The sequence below is a fragment of the Thunnus thynnus genome, chromosome 1 (assembly GCF_963924715.1).
Source record: "Thunnus thynnus chromosome 1, fThuThy2.1, whole genome shotgun sequence".
Lineage (NCBI taxonomy): Eukaryota > Metazoa > Chordata > Actinopteri > Scombriformes > Scombridae > Thunnus > Thunnus thynnus.
The window spans coordinates 29,910,707-29,933,866 of NC_089517.1; the positions used below are offsets into that span (position 1 = coordinate 29,910,707).

The 23,160-nt window shown below is 37.4% G+C and overlaps 1 protein-coding gene across 1 annotated transcript in view; it reads left to right on the plus strand.

Annotated features, from left to right (window-relative positions):
• The first annotated feature begins 12,672 nt into the window (after nt 1-12,672).
• tox3 (TOX high mobility group box family member 3) overlaps nt 12,673-23,160 on the plus strand; it is a 43,749-nt gene continuing 33,261 nt past the window's right edge. The window contains exon 1 of the mRNA XM_067594980.1: nt 12,673-13,550. Coding sequence (XP_067451081.1) covers nt 13,449-13,550 — 102 coding nt within the window. The 5' untranslated portion in view covers nt 12,673-13,448. The remainder of the gene's footprint in view (nt 13,551-23,160) is intronic.

Genomic DNA, 23,160 nt, shown 5'->3' on the forward strand with positions numbered 1-23,160 from the left:
AAGACAACGGCCAAGAGGGCAAGGCTATTCTCAGACCCAGTTTAATGTATTTCAACATTCAGCCATCATAAAAATGAGTCTCGATTTTATTGTGATAATGGAAAAGTAGACTGGAAAAGTGGATTTGGAATTGGTTTGCACATAATATCTTGTGCTATAAAAATGAGATTTGCAGCCATAGGGGAAAACAAATCAAGATCCTTTCTTCAGTTATTGGACCATGGAAGAGAAAATGCAGTTATTTTAATGTAGCTGGAAAACGATGCTGTGTTCATAGTGCCCATGCACTGTGTCCATCTTGGTGCTCAGAGCATGATGTGATTGTCAGGCAAGAAACATTACACTGTACAAGCACAGTTTTGGAGGAATTAAGAAAGTAATACATATTTTTTTTGCACAAAAAAGCTTTGCCCAACAACAGAAACGTGTGCGCATACCCAAATGAACTGGTATCTTTAAATTTGAACAGACCAGTAGATTGGAGTAGCCTGCAGTTTCAAGCCTGTAGCACTTTGTATGCAACGAGCAATATGTAGATTTAGATTTCTGTCTCAAGGCAAACAACCCTCAAGCAGTGCTGTATTTCATTTCATGCTGAGCATTCAGTTGCAGTGGGTCATAAATATTCATGAGGATTCCTCCAAACCCATGATATAAACATAAGAATATGGCCAGTGACAGGCATTAGTGAACGGTCACATTGGATCAAATAGAATAACCTGTCTTTGATGCTTCGGAGGTATCGGCATTATTACTGTGATTAGAGGACATACATGAGGCAGAATAGGACTTGTTAAAACATCTTTCCCCTCGTCATGCCTGCTTCAGAATCAGTTTTGCCATAAGCAAGCTAGAGTTCAAATGTGCTGGGATGATTAGAGCTATCTGTGCTAATGGCCATAAACTAAAACTTAAAGTACATGTAGTAATTACTGACTACCACTGACTTCAAAAAGTCTTTAACTCCAACTTGAACCTCATTCAGAAAGAGTCTTCTTCTCTTTGACAAAAAAGTCAGGTATTTTTGTTGTCAGTTGTATACATTGCTTGTCACACATGTCAGTACTAGCCCAGGGATTACATGCATATTGGCCGTACAACAAGAAGCAGTGTATCCTGTGGCAAGGTAGAAGGTAAAGGTATGGAGGTGGTGACTGAAGGTATTGCACCTCTGACTCATGCAGTAGACAGGACCTGCAATCAGTATTTGCCCTTTTATTAACAGTAACTAACCCCAAACCTAATCATGATCTTTCTCTAACTTTCATCCTACTTTAGTAACCTTATGCAGATATTGTAGAAAGTGAGAATTATGAAAACCTTGGCATTGGTTGCAAAGAATATTCATATTCCAGGTTTTTAAAGAATTATCTGATCAATGTTTTTGTCATGTTGGTCAGTACAAATTTTTATAGTGTTTTGGTGGACCAGAGCTGGAGCTCCAAAGTGTGGCTAAGCTATGCAAAAGACAATAATGCAGTGAAATATAATCTCTCTCTCTATTTGCATCCTGTCAGCCTTCTACTGTCCACCATCAAAGGCAAAAATGTCAGAGAAAATACTTCAATAGAAATTGAATCAATCTGCAAAAATAACTTCCTGCAATAGAGGAAGTCTATCTAACATTACAAAGCATTTTGCTGCTGCACAGCATACAAATGCAATGTTTTGATGTTCCCAGTCACATTCATGATGTCCCAGAATCAGCTAATGGTATTATTAGCAAGTCCAGGTCAAGTAGACACAAGTGTAAAGGAATATTGTGTGCACCATGAAAATGAAAGCTGTTTTCTTTACAGTATGTTACCTTTTTACCTAAAAGATTCGCAAAAGACAAAATGACTTATGACAAATGACTGTTTATGCCAACCTATGTCTGTTGAATATAAAATTGTTTTTTTGCTTTCATAATAGTTTGGTTTCTTTTCTAACTCAAATAATACAACAAAGTTCAGGACTAAATAACAATGTTAATAACCACACTCATTAAGCAGAATTGGCACTGAAATCAGGATTGATAAAAATTTAAGAATCCCATTTGACATCAAACATCATGTGCATTGAGTCACACTGCATGTATTTACATACATGTCATTTTCTTATTCACTCCATACCTTCACAGTGTTTTGACACTCACACTGTGCTGAGAATAGGTTATAATCTGTGTGACAGATGACAGTTTCCCTTTTCTTTGTGTGATAAGGTGACAATTACCCTGTGAACAATGTAATTTACATGTGAAGCAAAACAAAGTGCTGCTTCTTCTCTGTTAAGAGCATAAGACAAACAAAAAGAAGTTTGCCCCAACATGTTACAGAATAACTGATTGCATTCTACAAATAAGAGCCCAGAGCTATTCATCATCACACATTGAATGTTCATTACAAAAAACTCATTACACTGGACCATTTAGAATATGTACAGTGCTATGGGAGACATTTATAATATTTTCTCATGAGCAAACCTCTCTGGAATAACAGATGTCCTGTCAAAATCTACAGTAATTAATATTTTTTGTGGCATACTCTCTGCACTGAATAAATATTTTAAAAGACAGCAACAACACATGGAGATTCAAACCTCTGCATAACATGTGCTTTCATTAAAGCCATGATTGTTAAATCACCATTTAAGACAAATAATAAAATAACAGAAAAGCCCTACATCACAATTTATATGGGACTGATAATGAAGTTCATTTAGTTTAATGCAGTTTAGTTTAATTTCACCCAAATCACAAAAAACACAATATATACTACATATACCATATATACCACAATATATGTCATTTTATTTACCAAGGTTTTGAGATCTCTGCCTCTGAGATGTCACCTGCCACACCAAAACAATGGAGCTTAAGGGAATTTGGTTATGTTGCTCATATCATTTGACATTTGAAAAATTCAGCAACACTATACTGCATCTTTCCAAAAACAATGTCTCGTTTTTTCTGAATATTAGACCTTGTTGTCTACAGTTTCCACAAACTTTTACATTCAGTTGAAAATAGTACCCAGTGAAATCTGCTGACAGTGAGATGGATGCAAATTCAGACTCGAGCTGATCTCTGCTCTGTAGCTGCTCAGCATGACGACCCATTTAAGACTCTCTCTCTCCCTCTCTATGCTGTTTTAAATCAGCAAGTTAGTAAATTTGAGTGAAGCACAGACTTGATTCAGTACAAATGTGCCACACAAAAATGTAGACACAAGATACCTCCAGTAACTCCATTATGAATAGCAGTCAGTTTATATGTTGTTTTTTGTGACGACTATCTTCTAATTATGTAATATTTTGGAAATTCATGTAGTGCATGCTGTGTAATTTAGATTTATGACTAACCACAAAATCTGCAATTATTTATTAGCTAATAGTTTTACTATTATTAATACAGTATCTATACACACAGCCTGTATGTTTGTAAGCCTCATTAATTAGATGAGTCAGTGTGGCAGCATGTGTTTTTATGTTGCTCTTTTTACAGTGTTGACATGGATAAATTTAACACAAATTAAACATGAAACTCTGAAAACCTGAGGAAATCTGAAATTATTAAAAGAAAACTGAAGCATATAATGTAATTACTCCCCGGGTTTAAGGGAACGTCAATCAAGGGCATATCTTGGAATCACTTAATGGGATATTGAAATATCCTCTTCCAGCATGTGGCACGGAAGGCAAGCACTAATTAGTATGAATGACGAGTGCTAAGATGACTAATGCTGCCGAGGACAGGCTTTAATTGAGAATAATATAATGAAGTGTCCTGCTGATTTGTCAGTATGCAGTCCTTGTTCCTTATTGGTCCACACAGGCCTAAGACTAGCAATAAAATAGCCAGCAGTATGTCCAGCAGCTAAAAGGCTTTTTTTCCCTCCTTAGTGCACAGGTGTCATTCATTATTTTTTCATTTGGGACACAAGCAAAGCATTTAATTTTGTGTGCAACTCTTGAAGAAGGTAACCAAATTTATTTACTGATTAAATTGTCTTTGCTTTATTGGCATGTTTCAATTCCACACACAATATGCATAATAAGTAGGAAGAAGGCCCAAAATAAAATCTACCGCTGATGTTTTGCAGATAACATTTGCTACAGTGTACCAACCAGCAGTACGCCAGCAACCAGCAACCTGAGTACAACATGTCCATGAATTCAAAACAAACAGTAGCTTAGGGCATTAATTGTATTACAAATTTTGATATGCAAAAAGAAACGCAGATATGATTCACCAGTGAGCATGTTACCGTAAACCCAGAAAGGATAAAAGGAAGCTAGTTTACCTTTAATGTCTAATCTCCCTCATCATTACTGAGAAGTGTAATATAAGAAATGGGCCCCAAGGGCTCGACATAAAATGCAAACATGGTGGTTGGAGGGAGGGAAGTGTGGGTGGTGGGTGGAAGGAGTTTGGCTAAATCCATTTGCAGGATGTAATATAAGATGTTAGGTGCTGTATGTAGCATGCAGCATCAGTACTAGGCATTTAAAGATTGTCAAATACAACATTGCCTCAGTTGTGATGTCAGTAGAGTGGCCAGTACCAGTCCTGACATCTGATTATCAGAACAGTTGTTGACCTAGACTTGTACAGTAGCAGTATAGTTTTAGCCACCGCTTTATTTCTATCTAGCTACCAGTAGGACTAAAAGCTCCAGCAGGTTGTTATGTATAGCTATATACCAAAACATATAGACAAAAGATATAATATCACAGTTAAATTGAAAAATGGAAGCTTATTATATACATATTATGACATATAATGCCGTCCTGTTTGTCTTGATTGACAGACAAAGACTATTGGGTTGTTCATGGTTATATTACACATTCACATAATTACTTACTTATTTCTTATTTATTTATGTAATTTTGAACATCTTAGGTCTCCATAGCTTCAACTACTGTAGCAGCAGCACAGCAGTGAGTTTCTGAACTTTATAGTAATGGCGGATACACTCTTGGCTGCAGACAAATAAAGATGCTTGAAGGAAATGTGTTTTTCTTTAAATACTGAAACATACAACATATGCTTACTGTATGCCCTTGGGCTGATTCAGCTCACAGAACTGGCCTGAGCTATTTGATCACTGCAGTTTTGATGCATGCTTGTAAACAAACAAATTTAGCTTTTCACCATCTCAGATGTTACAGTTTTAGTGAATCCAAATCCATAAAAACTGAGCTACATGGTATATTAGACTGAGACCTCATCTTTGAGCAAAACTCTCATAAACAACAGAGCTCTTCTCCTCTTGTGATCATGTTGTAGTGATTATCATTACTTAAAGAATCTATCTGAGAGGGAAACGGAAGGATAAGGCTGATGTGTAATGACTGAAACCCTTTTTCAACAGAAATACTTGTTCTCTGACCTATTAAACAAGTTATCACTGCTGTAACACCATTGATTAGGTTTTTTTTTGTATTGCTCTTTCTTTTAGCCTTACACTTCAATGAAAAGCGATGAGCATATTATCATATTTTTATATAGGACACATCTTCATTACAGCGATAGAAGTTGAAAGCAAGTTTTGTAATGATTAGCTGTGAGGTTTGGAGCGTGTTATCCCCTCATGTTTTCAGTGTCTAGCTGAAGGCCACTGTCTATCTGTGACAGGGTGTGTGTGTGTGTGTGTGTGTGTCTCTGTGTGTATGTGTGTGTGTGTGTGTGTGTGTGTGTGTGTGTGTGTGTGCGTGCGTGCGTGTGTTTTAAGTCTCAGTGGAGTGGCTGTTCACTAACACTCCACAGAAACGGCCATGTAGTCTTACAACTATGCCCATTTTAGTCTTCTAATGGCTTGTATGATGTTTGTCTGAGAGGAGTACACTTCATGCTCTGAATGTCTCGGTTGTGTCATGCTTCTTGTAAAACAAGGCACACATTTCTTTGCAAAAAAAAAAAAAAAAAAATGAATACCCTTCAGAGGGAAAAGATATGAATAATGTTTTTCTGTGGAACAAAAATTGTACTTATACAGGAAGTTAATTAACCATCTTACATGGTTGACTGAATAGCAACAGTAAGGGAATTTGCAAGGCCTCTGCATGTCAAGGTGAAGCTCTTCCTTCGTGTTGTCAGCGCTGTTCAGATTTCTGATGCTCAAAGCAAAGGACAAAGCAAAAGCGGCTGTGACACAAGCAGATGTAAAACCAGTTCAGTGTAATTTTTTTCAGTATTTGCCGACATTATAAATTCAAGCACAGCGTACTCAAATGCACGCTTGCTTCAAAAATTTAACAGAATATAAAGCTGAGACCTAAAAGTAGCTTCACCTGCCAATATATTCTCAGCTAAAATGGCTAGTTTTTTTCTTACTCCTACTTTAAGTTCTGCTTTTCATCTATGAAAGAAAAAATCCTACACAATTTGCCACCATTTATGTATGAATAACTTCCTATTTTCTTTTTATATTACTTACTGATTACTGAATTATGTTTGATGTTGATAAACATCATTTAGCTGTAGCATGCATATTTTCTGCATGAGTGATGGTGATAGCAATCATAGCACCGAGAATTACAAGTAGCTGTAAGATTGCAAATGTTTGTTTTTTACTGTATGACACCAACACCACATTGTCTTTGGTGGAACTTGTGACAAACATCTGTCAGCACTTATTTGTGAAGGTGTTGCACATTGACAGAATAACACACTCAACATGAAGGGGATCGTACAGTAAATAAAGATTATTAGGTTAATTAATTATTTTGCATTTATTACTCTTTTGTACCTCCGTATAATTACTCTGCACTGCTTTAATTGAATCTGAGCAGGAGCCAGCCGAAGATAATTTGTTTTCATGTTACCAAATGGTTCCAGTGTTGCCAGGCTGAGAGGAAATGACATATGGTAGAAAAACATAATTCATCTGGCTGAGACTCTGATACCCAACCATCAGAAAGGAAATTAATTCTGCTGTCTGGCTGCACAGCCAAACAACATTAAAAACAGGAATAAATAACAACAGCAACCAAAATACACACACTACACTCGTGTTGTATTGAAAACCAAACATCCAATAACCAGGCTGAATTGGGGATGTAGTGGAGCTTGCTTATCTGATATGTGGTGTGTGGGAGACTGCGTGGGGTTTTTTATGTGTCTGTATGTGCAAGAGTGAATGAGATTTGATTGGGTGGGCGTATTGGTGTGTGTAGTATGTGAAGGCATTGCTTCGTTATGCATGCAAGACCCACTATCAAACGGGAACATGACGAAAAAGGGTTTGCATATGCATCAATGTGTCCATAATTACAAAGTAGATTTCTTGGCAACTATTATGGATTGTTGACCATCTCTAAGCGAGCACTGGAGAGTGTTCAAATGAGGATTATCTACTCCAGCACAGCACAGCAGAGTTTAGCACTGTATGTCATTGATTAAGCTCACACATATTACATGCCAGCACACATCCCACTTACATAGTGTCTTCTTCTGTCTCATAACAAGTGCTTAAAAGCACCCTCATCTTGGAAATACAAACACACATACTATCTGAATATGTAAAGAAATACTGTATGGTTTATTCCTTATAGTTAAAATGAATATACAACATCAATTTATTAGTTGGAGTGTTTAGTATAAGTTTGAGATATTGATGCTGAATTTGATGGTATCACCCTTTTCACCCTTTTAGAGTTCAATAGACACTCTGGACCACAGGCAAGGATGTCTTGCTAAGGTAAGTGATGTAATTATCTTGCAAAGGAAGATACAGAGGTTATCGCTCTGAATGGTTTCTAAAGTTTCAAGCATCACTGAACCCACCTGTAAAGATGGCTGTAAAAATAGCAGTATGGCACTTGTGACCTATTATTTTATATCTGCGGGCTTCAGATAATAATTATTAGAGTTTAGGGGCAAGGCTAATTTGACCTTAAAAGCACAGACTGTAACAGGACAAAACAAGTAGTAGAAGTCATTTTTATTTAATGAAGGAAAATGTAGTCACAATTGAACGTAATTTAGCCACAGGTATTGTGTGTTTAACACCGGCTGTAGGAGTAAAAAGCATATCAGGATACAAACACACTTTCAATTCATATGGTGATAGCAGATGTAAACAAGTCCATCAAACCTCCACACCTAAAATAATGAGTCCTGGATGATTGTGTATTTAATGAAATGGCATAAAAACAATGTGCCAAAGCATGTGTCAGAGGTACATAAATGGAAATTGTGATGCCTTAGTGCAATCCACATAAACAAAAGATATATATATATGTGTGTGTATATACATGTATGTGTATCTGTATATGTATGTATACACACACACACACACACACACACACACACACACATATACATATATACATACAGTGTAGAGTATAGAGTATATATATGTTTGAACTCTGTGATTGTCATAGGGCAGGAGGTACAATTTAAGAAGCAACATCAAAGGCAGCCTGATTACTTACAATTGTATTCAATTAACTATGAATTGCAAATTATTTCATACTCATATAGGCGCTGGTACTTCCTGCTGACAATTAATAGGAGGTGAGACTGAAGCTGTAACATCACAGATGCAGGGATATGAGAATTTGTATCACTAAACAGCAGATGTTCACTTCAACAGAATATGTCAACCTAGGCTATACAAAGATACATTCTGACATATTCCAAAGCAGAGATTTAGTTGTAAATAAAGAAAATGTGACATTTGCAGAAAAATATGGCATAACTTCATGTGTGCTCATGGCCAATAGCATTGATTTTCATGTTTATTCTCACCTCTCTTCTGACCACTCTGGAGAGCTGAATGTGGTGGGTGAATAAAAAAGATTCCTTTTGTATACTTACCATACAACTGGGTTGTGAGCCGTAAATCCACCAATCCTCGATGTATTCATCTCTGTATTAGAAACATTCTGATTGCTCACAATTTTGAATCAATGTGGTGATTTGCAATAGAAATTCACATAGCAGTTAATGCTTTAAAATGCATAGGCAATAAAAAAGATTGTGCAGTACAATGATAAAATTATAATAGGCTTTTTTTCATTGCAGGCATTTTGACATGCCATAGCAGGAGACACAAAGGTGTAATTAATAACATTAACTATTGCTGCACTCTATTCAGGTGTGTCCGTTTGAGGGCTCTGGTATTGTGCATGTTGTCTCACTGGTATGGCTTAATGTTACACAGCTTTCATTTATGTTATTAATTACACCCCTGCTTTTCCTGACAGATCAAAATGTCTGCAGTGAAAAGGGCTATACTAGATATAGATTTTGAGTGGATTATCACTTTAAAGTTCTACTAATGAACTATTCATCTCGTCTGATGTTCACACAATATACCTCAGTTACACAACACTGATACTGGTGTCCTGTTCAATTTTAGTACAGTTTTTTGTGGCCTATTTCTGAAAACTCCTCAGTACACAGTAACCTATTTCCCAACACAATGTCAAATATTTCTTACTGTACACTGTTTGATTTGCATGGCTTAGCATAATATTGCTTTATGACTTTCCTTTTACACAAACCTTTCAATAGTTTCACCGGTAAACAATAGTGTGTTTTTTATTTGTTTTCAGACATACTGTATAGTACAGCTACCTATAAACCTGATCACACAGACTTACAGTTGGTGGGCTTGTGGATCCCTGGTGTACACCCTTTCTCTCCCAATGCTGTGAGGAACTTCTGCTCAAAATAATGTCTCTGATCTGGCTGTCTGGAAATAACAGTTTTTCAGCAGCCATCTAAAAGTAACACTTGCACAATCTTGTCTTGTTTCTGACTCAGAAACTGAGATGAAAACTGAGAAGTGCGCTGGGAGAATTGTACACAGACCTCATGTTACATTTAAAGTAGGGTGGTGAAGTGAACTGGGTTGAGGCAGGTGGCCAGGGATAGGAAGTGGGAAGAGCATGAATCTCGTCTGGTTGAAGGGTGTTGAGGGTTTATGTTTGGCAAATTGATAGCTTTTTGTTTTTGCTCTGTGTCTGCTGTAATCGGTGATCATTCGTTGATGTTTTCGTTCATGTCAGAAGGTGATATTTGAGGGATGACATCACACATTTTAATCCCATTAGAAATGGCTCTGAAGGTGTGGATGGCACTTAAGCCACAGGCCATTTTTTCAGTACCAAACTCTGCAAATGAAAGGTGAATAGTGAAAACTTTATCTTGGTACCATATGTTATTTATGTTTTGGATGCTTAAACTTAAAACCTTCAAAATGTGGTTTCAAATCTTAAGTATTCCTCTCTAACATTAAATAATGTGCAAGCTAAAGTTAAGAGTCTAACACTCAAAAACTCAGCTTTGCTTCATCATGACTGTGTAGGTGTGTTTCGATAAGATTTGACAACCCCACAACTGTAATTTTCATTTAAATTCTGAATCGTGATTGGTCCATAGAAATATGTGACATCACCTTTTTCTGAATCCTGCATACCTCAAACCATTGAGAAGAGCACAGACAAAACAAAAAAATACAGAAGATCTTTCCTGTAAAAATAACCAAAACTGTTCAAACTTTGGCTGAAAATTGTATGTTTATTTAGGATCCCATCATTCACACTAATAAGCTGATTAAGAAAACGGATTTACATGACCTTTAATAATATGTTAACGCTATAGAGCTGGCAGATCAGAAAACACACATAAAAGTCCATTTGGGTTAGTCTGTTAAACTGACAAACTAACATTTTGGTATGAGGACAGTCATCAAGTTCACAAAATAGTTTCATTTCCCAAATAATACAGTCAGAATAACAAGAACAGGATGTATTGTTTCCTCAGTGGCCTCTAAGCACCACTGCCTCCACCCCATCCATTAGCTGTGGTACTTTCGCATATTTTTCTTTTTCCTAATTTTTTCATAATAACCAAATAGCCTATTAAAATTGCATTTAACCATTATTTTTGTATGGAGCCAGGGAACATTTCTAACTGACATCTGGTTTGTGGAGACAGACTGTAACATTAAAACTTCAAGCAGTAGATGGCCGAATCTGAATGATTACATTGTACTACTGTGAATAAAACTATGAACTAGCTATGTATAACTAGTGAAAGTGCAGATACTGTAAATTAAAGAGCAAATGTTGCTGACATTAAGACTAGATAATTAGAGGCAGGAGCCCAGGTGAGGTTTAACATCTTTAAATAAAATAACAGTAGCAATTAGCAAACACCCACAACTCGCCAAATGAAAACACAGATGACTGTCAGTAATAGTGCTAGTGTTACTTGGTAACAGGGATATGTGCAGCTAGAGGCAGAGAAAAGGCAGTGTGGTGCAACTTGGCTTTTTCAGTTTTCTAAAAACAATAATGCAACCAAACTAACAAACAAAAAGCATTGTCTTAGTAATACAATTAAAAACAGGATTTACTGCAGGATCAGTAACTCTAACAAACTGTAGAAACCTTGTTCTTTTTCACTCTTCTTTCAAGTTTTTAGTTAATAATTTGTTTTATCTCTGAAATAAAATTGGCTAACTCTACAATGTGGTAGATACGATCGATCCTCAGATCGCAATCAGAATCAGCTTAACTGGCCAAGTATCTTTTAACTCACAAGGAATTTGTCTCCAGTGGCTCTCAATGTTCTCACATACAAGATACACATACACAAGACATACAGCTAAACAAGTACCGCAGGCTAACAGAAATAAGCAGAAATAAACATATAGCAATTATGTGCAGGCATGTAAGTGGAAAATGAAGAAAAAAATAAATATAAAAAATAAATAAAATAAAAAGCATATACACACACAACAATGAACAACATACATAAAATGTCTATAAACAGGTCAAACTGTCACTGTTAACTATGTATACAGTAGTGCAAATAGTATGGTTAATGTAATAAGTTACATTTGGATATACAGTGAGTTATGAACATTATATACATGTAGATATATACACATTTCCTCTGGTATATACAGTCATTTACAACAGTTTGTACATGTTTATTGCACAGTTTGAAATGTATGGAGATAAGAGAAAGACTGAAGAGAACAACAGAAACAACTGAAGTTTTTTTAGGTCAGAATCTCAGCTGTCATATAAACACATGCAGACACTCTCCCTCCACACATGGTATGTTGGCAGTTTAGCTGTTTGAAGTGAATAAACAGCAAAAACATCCCAGTGGTCAAATTCACATAAAAAAGACAAGGAGAAAATTTGCCTGGTATAGGGTATAATCTGAATTCACTTGAGATGTTGAACACTTGAATTTGAAATGCACATTATTAAACACTGAAACAAACACAGTATGAGTTTCTGTACAATCCCCTTCTGTTTCTCTGGTGAAAAAAATAACATAGGCCAAGCTCATTTTTAGCATGGTAAAGACGAAAAAATCGTAAAAATGGAGTGAAATTTAAATATCCTTTGGCTTTTACCTATTACTGAAAATGGAACAGTCATGATGTGATTGAAAGAACATAGACTGAAACAACCATTTGGCATTGACATGTAGGTTGTAGTATCATTTTTAAGTGCTTACACAGAACATAGAAAGGGATACTGTGGTAACATGTTGATTACAGATGAGGATTATATATAATAAAATACACACAGACATGCAAAATAACTGTATATATAATTTTTAATTACTTACAGAGTAAGGTAATTGCAATTAATTATCATATACCAACAGGTCACATGGACTTAAATGCAGTGCTTTCATGGGAGTGGCTTAGTGTGTTTGGGGAGTGGCTGGCTTGTTCACACATTCTGCCTTGTTCACTACGATAGGCAGAGCCGAGAGCTGAACTGGGATACTCAGTGTAGTACATACATCATATTCACTAATTGCACCATCTGTGGAGTGTTGTTGTGCTTGTTTTACAAACCCTCCAAACGCTGTACAGTATTTAGCAGATGGGCTCATGCGGCCAGTGAGCTACTTCTGACTCAAACTGCTTCACCAGCTAGTTTTCTAAGTTGGAGAAATAAACTTCTCAGACAGAGACGCGCGGCGGAGGATACGGACGCAGAGTAGCGCAGTGTTTTGACGTGCGGACTTACTTTGCGGTTATCATTACCACTTTATTACAGTCTTCATTTTTTTTCTCCTTTTTTCCTGCATCTGAAGGGGGAGGAAAAGGAGGTGGACCCACGCTCAGTCGCCGGTCTCGTGGCTTCTTTGTATACAGCAGCAGCTGTGTGTAAATGCATGGGCACACAGCGCCTGCTGCTCCTTGAGGGACAGCTTATTGGGCTCAGTCCAACCTTCATGTGTGCTTGCTCAGAAATGAAGCGGCTCAACCAGGCGTAGAAGAGGAATATCGAAACTTTACCTAAACCTGTTTTCTTCGCCACCCCAGTATCTCATTCACCCCAACAAAGCCTGGGTCAGTTTCACCGCCTCTCTTTCTCCGTCTCCCTCTGTGCGCTTGGATTGTAAACGGCAGAAACAAATTGAGCTCCGTGCAGAGTAGGCTACAGCTACAGCTGCGCGGCTCCCTCACACACACATCATGGATGTAAGATTTTATCCGACTGCCGGTGGAAATTCTATTCCAGGAGATCCACCAAACCTGGATTTTGCCCACTGTTTGGGCTACTACAACTTCAACAAGGTGAGAAACTCCTCTGTTTTCGCGGTGTAGTCTTGTATGCCCACGTTGGTGCTGAAATCTCACCAGTGCGCCGTAACCCCGGGCTAATCTAGCTTTAATTAATGCAAATCTGTTCAAAATTAAGTACATTTAAAACTAGTGGTATGTTCATTTTAATAGTTGCCTCCACTTGTTTCCTCCCGACTTAAACCACTAATCATTGCTGTCTTTCTGGAGTTGCTTAATTAATCCCCCCCTCCTCCCCTCACACACACACACATACACACACACACACACACACACACACACAGACACACACACAGCAACAAACTTTGCTGTCGTTTATTAGTGATGGAAATGATAGCACAAGTGTAGTGACACTGTGCTACTTTACAGCCTCGTTGCACTGCCAAACTCTCACCAGAGTGATGTGATTCACAGTCATGGGCGCTGTTGGCTATACAGTTTCATGTTCTTGAACATCAGTGGTGGATCATTGCATCAGCACCCTACAATCTTGCATTAGAATGTGATAAAAGTAAGATACAGTGTATCAAGTGTCAAATAAAGCGCTCTGCTGGACTGTGATCATGTTTAATGACTCTCATGATGCAGTCAAATAGCATGTTATAGAAGCACTTGTCTGTCCTTTGGCATGTAGATGTGCTAGTGTGTTATTTTTTATCACAATCACAATGGACAACAACATAAAAGCCATTCTCACAAATTATAGGGTATTTAACTAGCTTCAATACACCAGGATTGCTGTTGATAAGTTCAGTACTTGCAGATATGATTGAAAATGAACACTTATTATCTGGAAACAACTTCACAGCTTACACACACACACACACACACACACACACACACAAAGAGAAATAACGTACATTTAATGTTTAGTATGAATGTGCTCATTATCAGCATTGCGCTGCATTGTGAACTTATCTTATACATGGCAACAGTAAACCTTCAGACTGTCATACTAATTAGTCCCTCCAGGATATCACAGAGTATTTTTTGTGATTGCGGCCAAAAATGCTTGATTTTGCAGTAGCTTTTCTCAAAATTTATTGTGTTTTATGTGCTTTTTTGTGGTACAATTGTGGGAATTAGGAAAAATTGCAAGCAAAGGAAAATAGTGTGGTTTTGGTTTAAAAAAACAAAAAAACCCCAAACAAACAAAAAAAAACTACCAATGAAGAGTCATATGTAATCACTTCTGGCGCGCTGCAATGACGTAAATTACCATGACATGAAATGTGACACTTGGTCCAAGTCACAAGGAGTCTGTTGATATGGCCATTTCATGCGGAAAAGTTGCGGTAATTTAGCAAATTTGCAAGCTCTTGCGTTAATATTTGCAATCACAAAATCACAGTTTTTTGGGGGGGACTATTTAATGTGGAGGAATCGCGGGAATTTAGCAAAATTGCAAGCTGCTGCAAATATTCTGGAGATTGGTTGAATTTGCATATTGCGATCGCAAGATAAACACCACTACAAAAATGAGCTACAATTTGAAATATCAAGAACACTAAAGAACACCATGAAAGTAGATTAACTTTATAAATTAACTTTACATAAATTAACTAAGTGAACAAAAATAAATAAATACATTTTGCTGAGGACCAGTCTACATATTAAGTAAGTAAACAAAATTACTGTATTTAGTAGTGGCTGGGGCCTTTATTTACCTCAACTGCAGAGGGCACCAGGCTTTATTGAAAGCAGGCTTATATTAGAGAGAGGCCTTTATTTCTAATTCCCTCTATTTGATAAGCACATTTGCTCATATTTTAGTATGAAGCCTCCTTGTTTTCTGATCTGCTGCTGTTTGCTCTGTTAAATTTTTGTACAGCTTTACTGGTAATTACAGTAATCCGCACCAGAGACTTCTGCTGGCTTAGCCGGCTAACTTCCGGTTAGCTCTCTGCTAACTTGAATGGGGATAAAATAATTTAATTGTGCGACTCTTCTAGACTTTCCCAAGGTTATTGGACCAAATAGATCAAATTCTGATAGTGAAACAAGTCATTTTGGGGGGTTGTGTGAGTTTTGTTACATTACTAACATAATGAGAGATCAACAGCCTGCGTCTGCAGTGGTGGCATCGGGTTGGTTGGAATGGCGAGGACACAGAAGACGGAACTGTGTCTTGAGACTATGGACATCTGTGTTGCGGTTTTGCTCTCAGTTTCAGAACCTTTACACACCTACTTAATATTGTTTATAAATTGTTTTATTCACTTCCCAGCACTGTTTCTAAGTTGGAAATGTCATTAACATTCTTGAGGTATGACAAGTTTATTAACTCCCTAACGTCATGTAAAACACAGTTGATGGTTTGTGATATGTTGTCAGTGATGTAACACTTGAACTGTTGGACCCCTAGATCCATCAGCAGCTTGACTCCCATTTTCTCCAGTAAGAGGGAATATCACTGTGACAGAAAAAATTACACAACTACTGCATGCTGTTTTTATAAAGTCTAAACAAAGGTACCCACACCCCTCCTCACACACACATACACACGCACAAACTACCCCCTCCCAAATTATTCAGCCTCATAGTGCAGCCCTGTTTGCCCTTGCAATCTGATGCTGCTCAAAACAGTTACCAGGTTTGTCTCACTGTTTCATCAGCTCTTTGTCATGTGGCCAAGTTGTCATATGTGCCCAATTTCATCATGTCTTCATCAGCCTTGAGAAATTTTAACTACATTGCTTTGAATTGGTGTAAGAGTTGAAGTGCGATTTTATTCCTGCTCATAAATTCCCCAGGTCAAGTGAAATTTTCCATCTGTAACAGTAATTGGCCACAATGCAAAAGGAGGCAGGGCGGGAGAAGGAGGGTTGTGAGAAGGTGCTTATCCAGTATCTCTACCAGCTATGTTGGAGAGGGAGTGGGAGAAGGAGGGAGAGCGAGCACAAAGCATGCATTTCATGCTAATTACAATGCCTTTCCGTGGCGAACAAATAGCCTCTTTTGCATGCATCTTTCAAATAAGCCTCCGATTTATTTGAATCAACTCGTTGAAAGGTAGCACAATGGAGAGCAGTTAGTCATCCAAAAGATGCGTCATGCTTACAAGTCAGACAGAACTGAAGTATTACTTCTTTAATCTATTTATAAGCTGTCACAGCATCTTTGCAAACAGCAAAACTTTCACTTGATTCACAGTTTTTATTTGAAACAGGCAATACCCTCTCAAAAAGCTGGCACAGGAAATGTTCAATTTTAATGACAACAGAGGCAGAAGGACCCAGAGGCACTTTGAAACATCAGAGATTCTTTTAAATTTACAGAAAAATCCAAACGAGTGGCACAGACTTAATTAGGTGCTGCAGTCATGACTAATGAAGCTTCCTGTTTTTTGGCACTGAGATGAAGAAGAAACAGTGCTGCTGAAGAGAAACATGCCGCAACCTCACACAGCCGAATAAGGCTTATAAAATATATTAAGCAAGAAAAATTACCTACTATAACCTGGTTCTCCCTTCATCAACACTGTCCTTAAAGATGTATAGGTTTATTACTGTGATATCATTTGTAAACATGTAATGCAGAGTGTTCAGGTGTGTGACAAGGCTGTCACAGCAGGGTCCGTTTCTCTTAAACTACCTTGACTTGAGGTTGAACACGTATCAGCTATGCTCAAGGGCATTAACCTGCCAAGGCCCCTTTTTTTCACTGATTGCTTGTTACTTTGAGAACTGAGCAGTTGTGTTGTTTTCAATTTACCTGTGATAACGACTCTTGCTTTTATTGGCTCTTTGGCTTGTGTTGAGAACACCTGGTTGTAGTCAGTAAAATTTATAAGACCTGCCTTTTTAAAGTTTGGAAAACTTTAAATGAATACATGGGTTTATGTATTTATGCATCTAGTTTTCATTTTTCTAATTTTTCATTTTGGTTATGCCAGTGATGTGAGACATTTAAAGTTATGTGTTTTTTTCTGGGCAAGCTCTTTAGTCATGCACTGTGTTAACCAAAGACAAGGAGCTGTTTGGATTTGTCTGGTTTTGGTATTTGTAAAAGTCAAATGTGATTGACTTTAATGGTTTCATGAAAGGGACCCAGTCTTATTCCCATATTTATGGCCATCTGGTCTTTTTTTGGTCTAAGGTTTAATAATGTTTCAGATACAGTATCTATTTAGTGTAGGCTTTCATTACCTCCAGGCGCAGAGGGACTGAAATTACCAACAGATGTTAATACAAACTCTTTACCTTCACTGGTGCTAACGTTTGAGGTTTATTCGAAAAACTAATTCCAGCACCACCAAGACTCATAATTCTTTGTAGTCAGGAGTTGACCTGACATCAGATTTTTTTAATGGCACTAATGTAGGGCTACAAATAAAATGTCAGAAAATGGTGAAAAATGTTGATCACCATTTCCCAAAGTCCAAGATGCAACCTCAAATTTCTTGTTTTGTCTCGACCAACAGTCCACAAAGATATTCAGTTTACTATCATAGAAGACTAAAGACACCAGAAAATATTCCAATTCAAGAAGCTGGAACCAGAGATTTTTGGCATTTTTTCCTAAAAAAATGACTCAAAACAATTAATCGATCATCAAAACAGTTGGCGATTAATTTTCTGTCGATCAACTAATCATTGCAGCTCTACACTAATGTAGAGACACATGGACAAACATATAGATACATACCTTCATAGCACATGTAGATGAAAATGTGCTAACTAAAATAATCCTGTTGGTGTTGAAAGCTGTAAAGGCAACATACAACTTTTGTGCACTTTTGTGATGCAACAGGCTAGAAGTCATTATTAACTTCTAAACTGACAGCTTCTTTTGACTTTAATACAACAAAAAGGAAAAGTTACTCGATGACAGATCTTCCATTGCTGCACATAATGTACTTTTGAAGCACTCTTTGAGAATGTGTATATACTCTGTATTTTATTATCCACTCACCTTTGATATGAAAGTGTAACTGCTGTAAAGACAGTGATTAGGAAGTTGTTCAGACTGTTCGACTTAACATGATGATGAATGGCTGCAGCTGCAATTATCAGAGGATTTTATTGAGCCTGTAAAATGCACTGTAGGTGAAACAGAAGCCTGCTCATGGTTGATGTGGCTGCTACTGACCCATGTATATGTAAAGAAACCAAAAGTAACAAAGACTGAAGGAACTGAGGGAAGTGAATTACTGTACTTTCTCAGCAGCAAACTCTCTGGGCAATAACCTTTCATTGTGTCCAAACCACAGTGGGCCAGGCTTCTTTTGTCTCTGCCGTCCCTGCTGTTTTACAGGGAGGGAAGGGGTTAACACTCTGCTCAACCAGGGGGCCTTGTGCATCTCTCCAGTGTACACAGCTGGTGCCATTTCATCACACACATTCTAAACATATCCAAACACTACTTTAAATGTGTGTGTGTGTGTGTGTGCGGTGCTGGTGTGTGTTGGGGTGGGGGGAGTGTAACCTCAGAGGTTGTCTGCTTTGTCAAGCTTAACAGTTGATGGATATGACTCCAAGGTACATGTTAAATGTTAAAAATGTCACAAGAAGTGAATAGCTGATGTGTTTTGCTGAGTCTTTTAATTGTAGCTTGTCAGGAGATGTAGTGCAACAGATTTATTAAACACCTAATTTTCCCACTGAGATTAGAGTGTGTTATTTTTAGTCTGCCTGCTCCAAGACACACTATACTTGGAGTTCCTGCCACTAAGAATGACTGCTCTGTCTGACTGTTCTGTGATCTGCCACACTACACGTATGCCTACACAGAGCAGATGTTCACATTTAGTTAATGCATGGCTCTCTACTTCCTGCATGATGTCGTAGCATGGATGTCTGCTGAACAAAACTGATGATTGTTGCTATGATAGTACGAGAGAGTCATATTGCTGGAAACTATATGTTTATGAAAACTTGCTTTTAAGGGATTCACAGTGATTTTTTTTTCTAAAGAAAATATCCACACCAGAGCTGTAACGGCCTCATATTAAACCATGAGCCTGATAGTTTCTGATTGCTGTGGCACCGCATTTTCACAGCTGTCACTCTTTACTTTGTTGATCATGTTGAGACGTTGACATATGGCATGTATGCACGCGCACACACACCAACTAAGTCCCTCAGAATTTGTTTCAACTCATTTCTACTTGTATTACCTGTATAATGTGTTGATTCGAACCAACAGTCTGAACCTGTGGGAGACATAAGACCAGATTGTCTGCTTTGTTTATGAGGTGAATATGACAAAGGCTCTGAAATCTTAGACAGACATAGACCATTACCCAGATCAGCACTCGTAAAGGCCTTCTCTAATCCTGCCATCACTGCTCATAAATCCACTTCATTACATCTCCTCGTGCATTACTCAGTGTGGTTCATTTAAGCAGACCTCACACTCTTAAAACTGTTTCTCATCTGGTGGGCTGTGGACTAAAAGGGCATCATGTGTCATTCTGGCATAGCTGTAGACAAAGTATATATGTATATGTGATCTCATGACCATGTAAAGCCAGTAAAGAATGCTTAGGCTACATGTTGTATGTCTTCATAGAGAAGGCTACCATTTGTGCATACATTATTCTTTTTTCCTTGAGGATAACCTCTGGCAGTGCTATTCCCTACAGAGCTTTACAGGTCCACACTGAACAAAACACCCTGCTTCTTCTTGTAGCTTGTAGCTATTGTTTCAAAAACATCTCTTTCAGTAATACAGAGTTGTAGCATTTAGTGTTGTTATTTAAATGTCCTATAAATGGTTTACTTGAGTTAAAGAGGACTTGAATATCAAAACATAAGTTTTCTTCCAGATTGCTTTAAGAGCTATTTCATCAGATTCACAATAGTGAGTTTATGCAGTACAATGCAATCTGCTACGCAAATGAAAATTACTCCTTCCCCTATTATTTCTTTTCTCCAAAATATGTAATTATTTGCTGCTTCATTACAGTGCAAATGAAACATGACACAGTAATAATTCTAATGTTTAATTTATTTTGATGATGATTAAACCATGTATAACCTCACTCACTTAAATTGAAGTTGTGTAACAGAACAAAAACGTTTTGTTTTGTTTTTTTTCTTTTGTGGGGAGATACACAGTCACAGAAGCTAAGTCATGGTTCCACACAGAAAATGAACTTTCCTATAAGAAAGTTGTTAACCTTACCTGCAGGTCCTTATAAAGGAGGAAAAGTCAGCGAGGGGTTGAGTTTTAGTTTGAGGATTTGATGATCTTTAGATAAGACCGAGATACTACTTGACTCAAGTACCACAAACACTTCAGAAACTAGAGTTTCGCAAAGCTGTATATACTGACATGAAAAATATTAAATCTACTGTGGGTTTGTTTATCTTGTAAGTTCAAAGGTAAAATTAACCTTCTGTAGGCGTTTTGAAGGAGTCTTCTCATTTTTTGGTGAATACTGTGCCCCTTTTGTGCCCCACAAGAGATATTTTTCCACCATGATAAACCGTTTTAATCTGGTTTTGGCTCACTACATCTTTGACAGCCTCAACCTTGCTGACTTATTAAAAGTAAGGGAAAAACTCCCTGTGCCCCCAGAAACTGCTTTTACCGTGAATTAAGCAGTTTTCAAAAGGACCAGTCAATCACTTCTGGTTGGCTGATTCAATAAGTGTTGTGTCCCTATAGTGGTTAGCCTCACCGTTAAGTCACATTCATTTTTAAAGCTTTCCAGAGAGGCAGCCATTCCATGTTTCATAGATCTAATGTCCAATTCTCTTAATGGGCTCACAGACTGTATCAAAACATTCAGCTGTTTTCCTTTTAACCTGACTTGCTTGATTTAAGCCCTCAGCTCTTTTCAAGGAGCATAGGCCACTGACAAATGTCCTCCATCTCACACAGTTATGAGTAATATTTTTAGGCTGGACCAGTTGAATTCACTGCTGCTATCTCTGTATTAGACTTCTTTCCTCCAGCTGTCCCTGCTATTTACTTTAAAGTCAGTTTCCAATCGGGTAAAAGCAGAATATAGCATTTTCAAAATTGAGATATTATTCCTCTAACAGATAAATTACTCCTGTCAACTAAACAGAAATTGTTGGCTGAGTGCAGGATTTCTTTCTAAAGCAGCCTACACATAGAAATATTAGTCACTGTTCCAACAATTGTTCATGTGTCAGGTTGAGTGAGAATTTCTTTCTCATTAAGAGTGTATGGGCGGCAGGTGTGTGTAGTATTACATGTTACGCAGTGTGATTAATCCACCCTCTTTCACCTGCCCCCCTCCCACATCACACATTCCCATAATGCAGTGTGTTACCAGGTTGCACTAAAAGGACTGACTATAGTAGCAGGTGTGCAAATATCCCTCAGACCTGTTGGACAAACAGCTTAAATAATGGAGGTAAATAAAACTTTTGTTTGAATGGTCGAATAGACGGCATGTTGGAACACACTGCTGCAGTGTTCAAAGAAGACTAACTTTAAGTAAAACTTGTTTATCACACAGAATAACATGTTGGCACCACTTTGTCAAATGTTTTAAAATAGTTGAGCCTTTTCTATTCCAATAACAGAAGTACATTTTGACATTTGTGTTTTATTTTTCATCTTTAGCAACAAGGTAACAGAATAAAATGAAATAATGAGAAGATGTTTGGCAAAAGTTTGATTTTTGATTTTAAAAAATAGACTCATGTATTTGCTGCCAAGGTGAAAAAAATAATCTTGGTTACTGTTTTGTCCCCGTTTTGCATGCTTCTGTTCACCCTGGTGAGTTTTCCCATGAGTATCTTCTAGTTGTCACTGATTGTCGAACGCTCCCTCTCAAACATAATGTCTGTTTGTGGCAGCAGGGTAGTATTAACGTCTATCTGAGCAGTTACTGCCATAGCAATAATACTGCTGCCTATAAACCTACTTCACCCTCTAAATGAGATTTAATAGTTGCCTAGAATTGGAAAACTGCCATCTCACCCTGCCACAGTTTGATTGGATCTTTTAAATACGTGCGTTAGACTGGTAAGAATATTCTATTGCATGAATACAGTGTTTTTCCTTTTAAAAATATCCTTTGCCATAATTCATGTTAAGTTTGAATGATATCAAGATATCAAGAGAGTATGCTGATGGAGGGTTGTCTAGCTGTAAATCCATCGTGTTGAACAAGTTTATTTAAAACAATCACTCATTCCCAATTTATGTCTTTTTTTATTTTTTGTTTGTTGTGTCCAATATAAAAAATGTATTGTGTTGATAAAAGAAACACAACCTTGGCAGCATTTGTTTCCTACTATTTGCCAGTGCATATTCGTTGTGTATGAACATATTTTCTAGGAAACAGTGTTTATGATGACTGTGACATCATTCTTACATCATTCTTTGAACTTTAATTGTCCAACAGTTGCCTTCACTTGAATGATCAAAGCTCTCAACATGTCACTGAAATATCACTTTGAGAATTCTTTGTCAGATTTACCGTTTGATGAAAATCCTCCAGTATTCATGAATCTATCCAGCTTTCATTCAGTTACATGATTAAAAGGAACAATGGACATTGCCTCAGTAAAAACTCCAGCCACATAATAAGGGTCCAGTCCCTGAAACCTCAACTGGGATTATGAATAGGGTCCATGAAATTCTTGAGCCGACTTCTGATATTTCAGGAGTTGAAGCT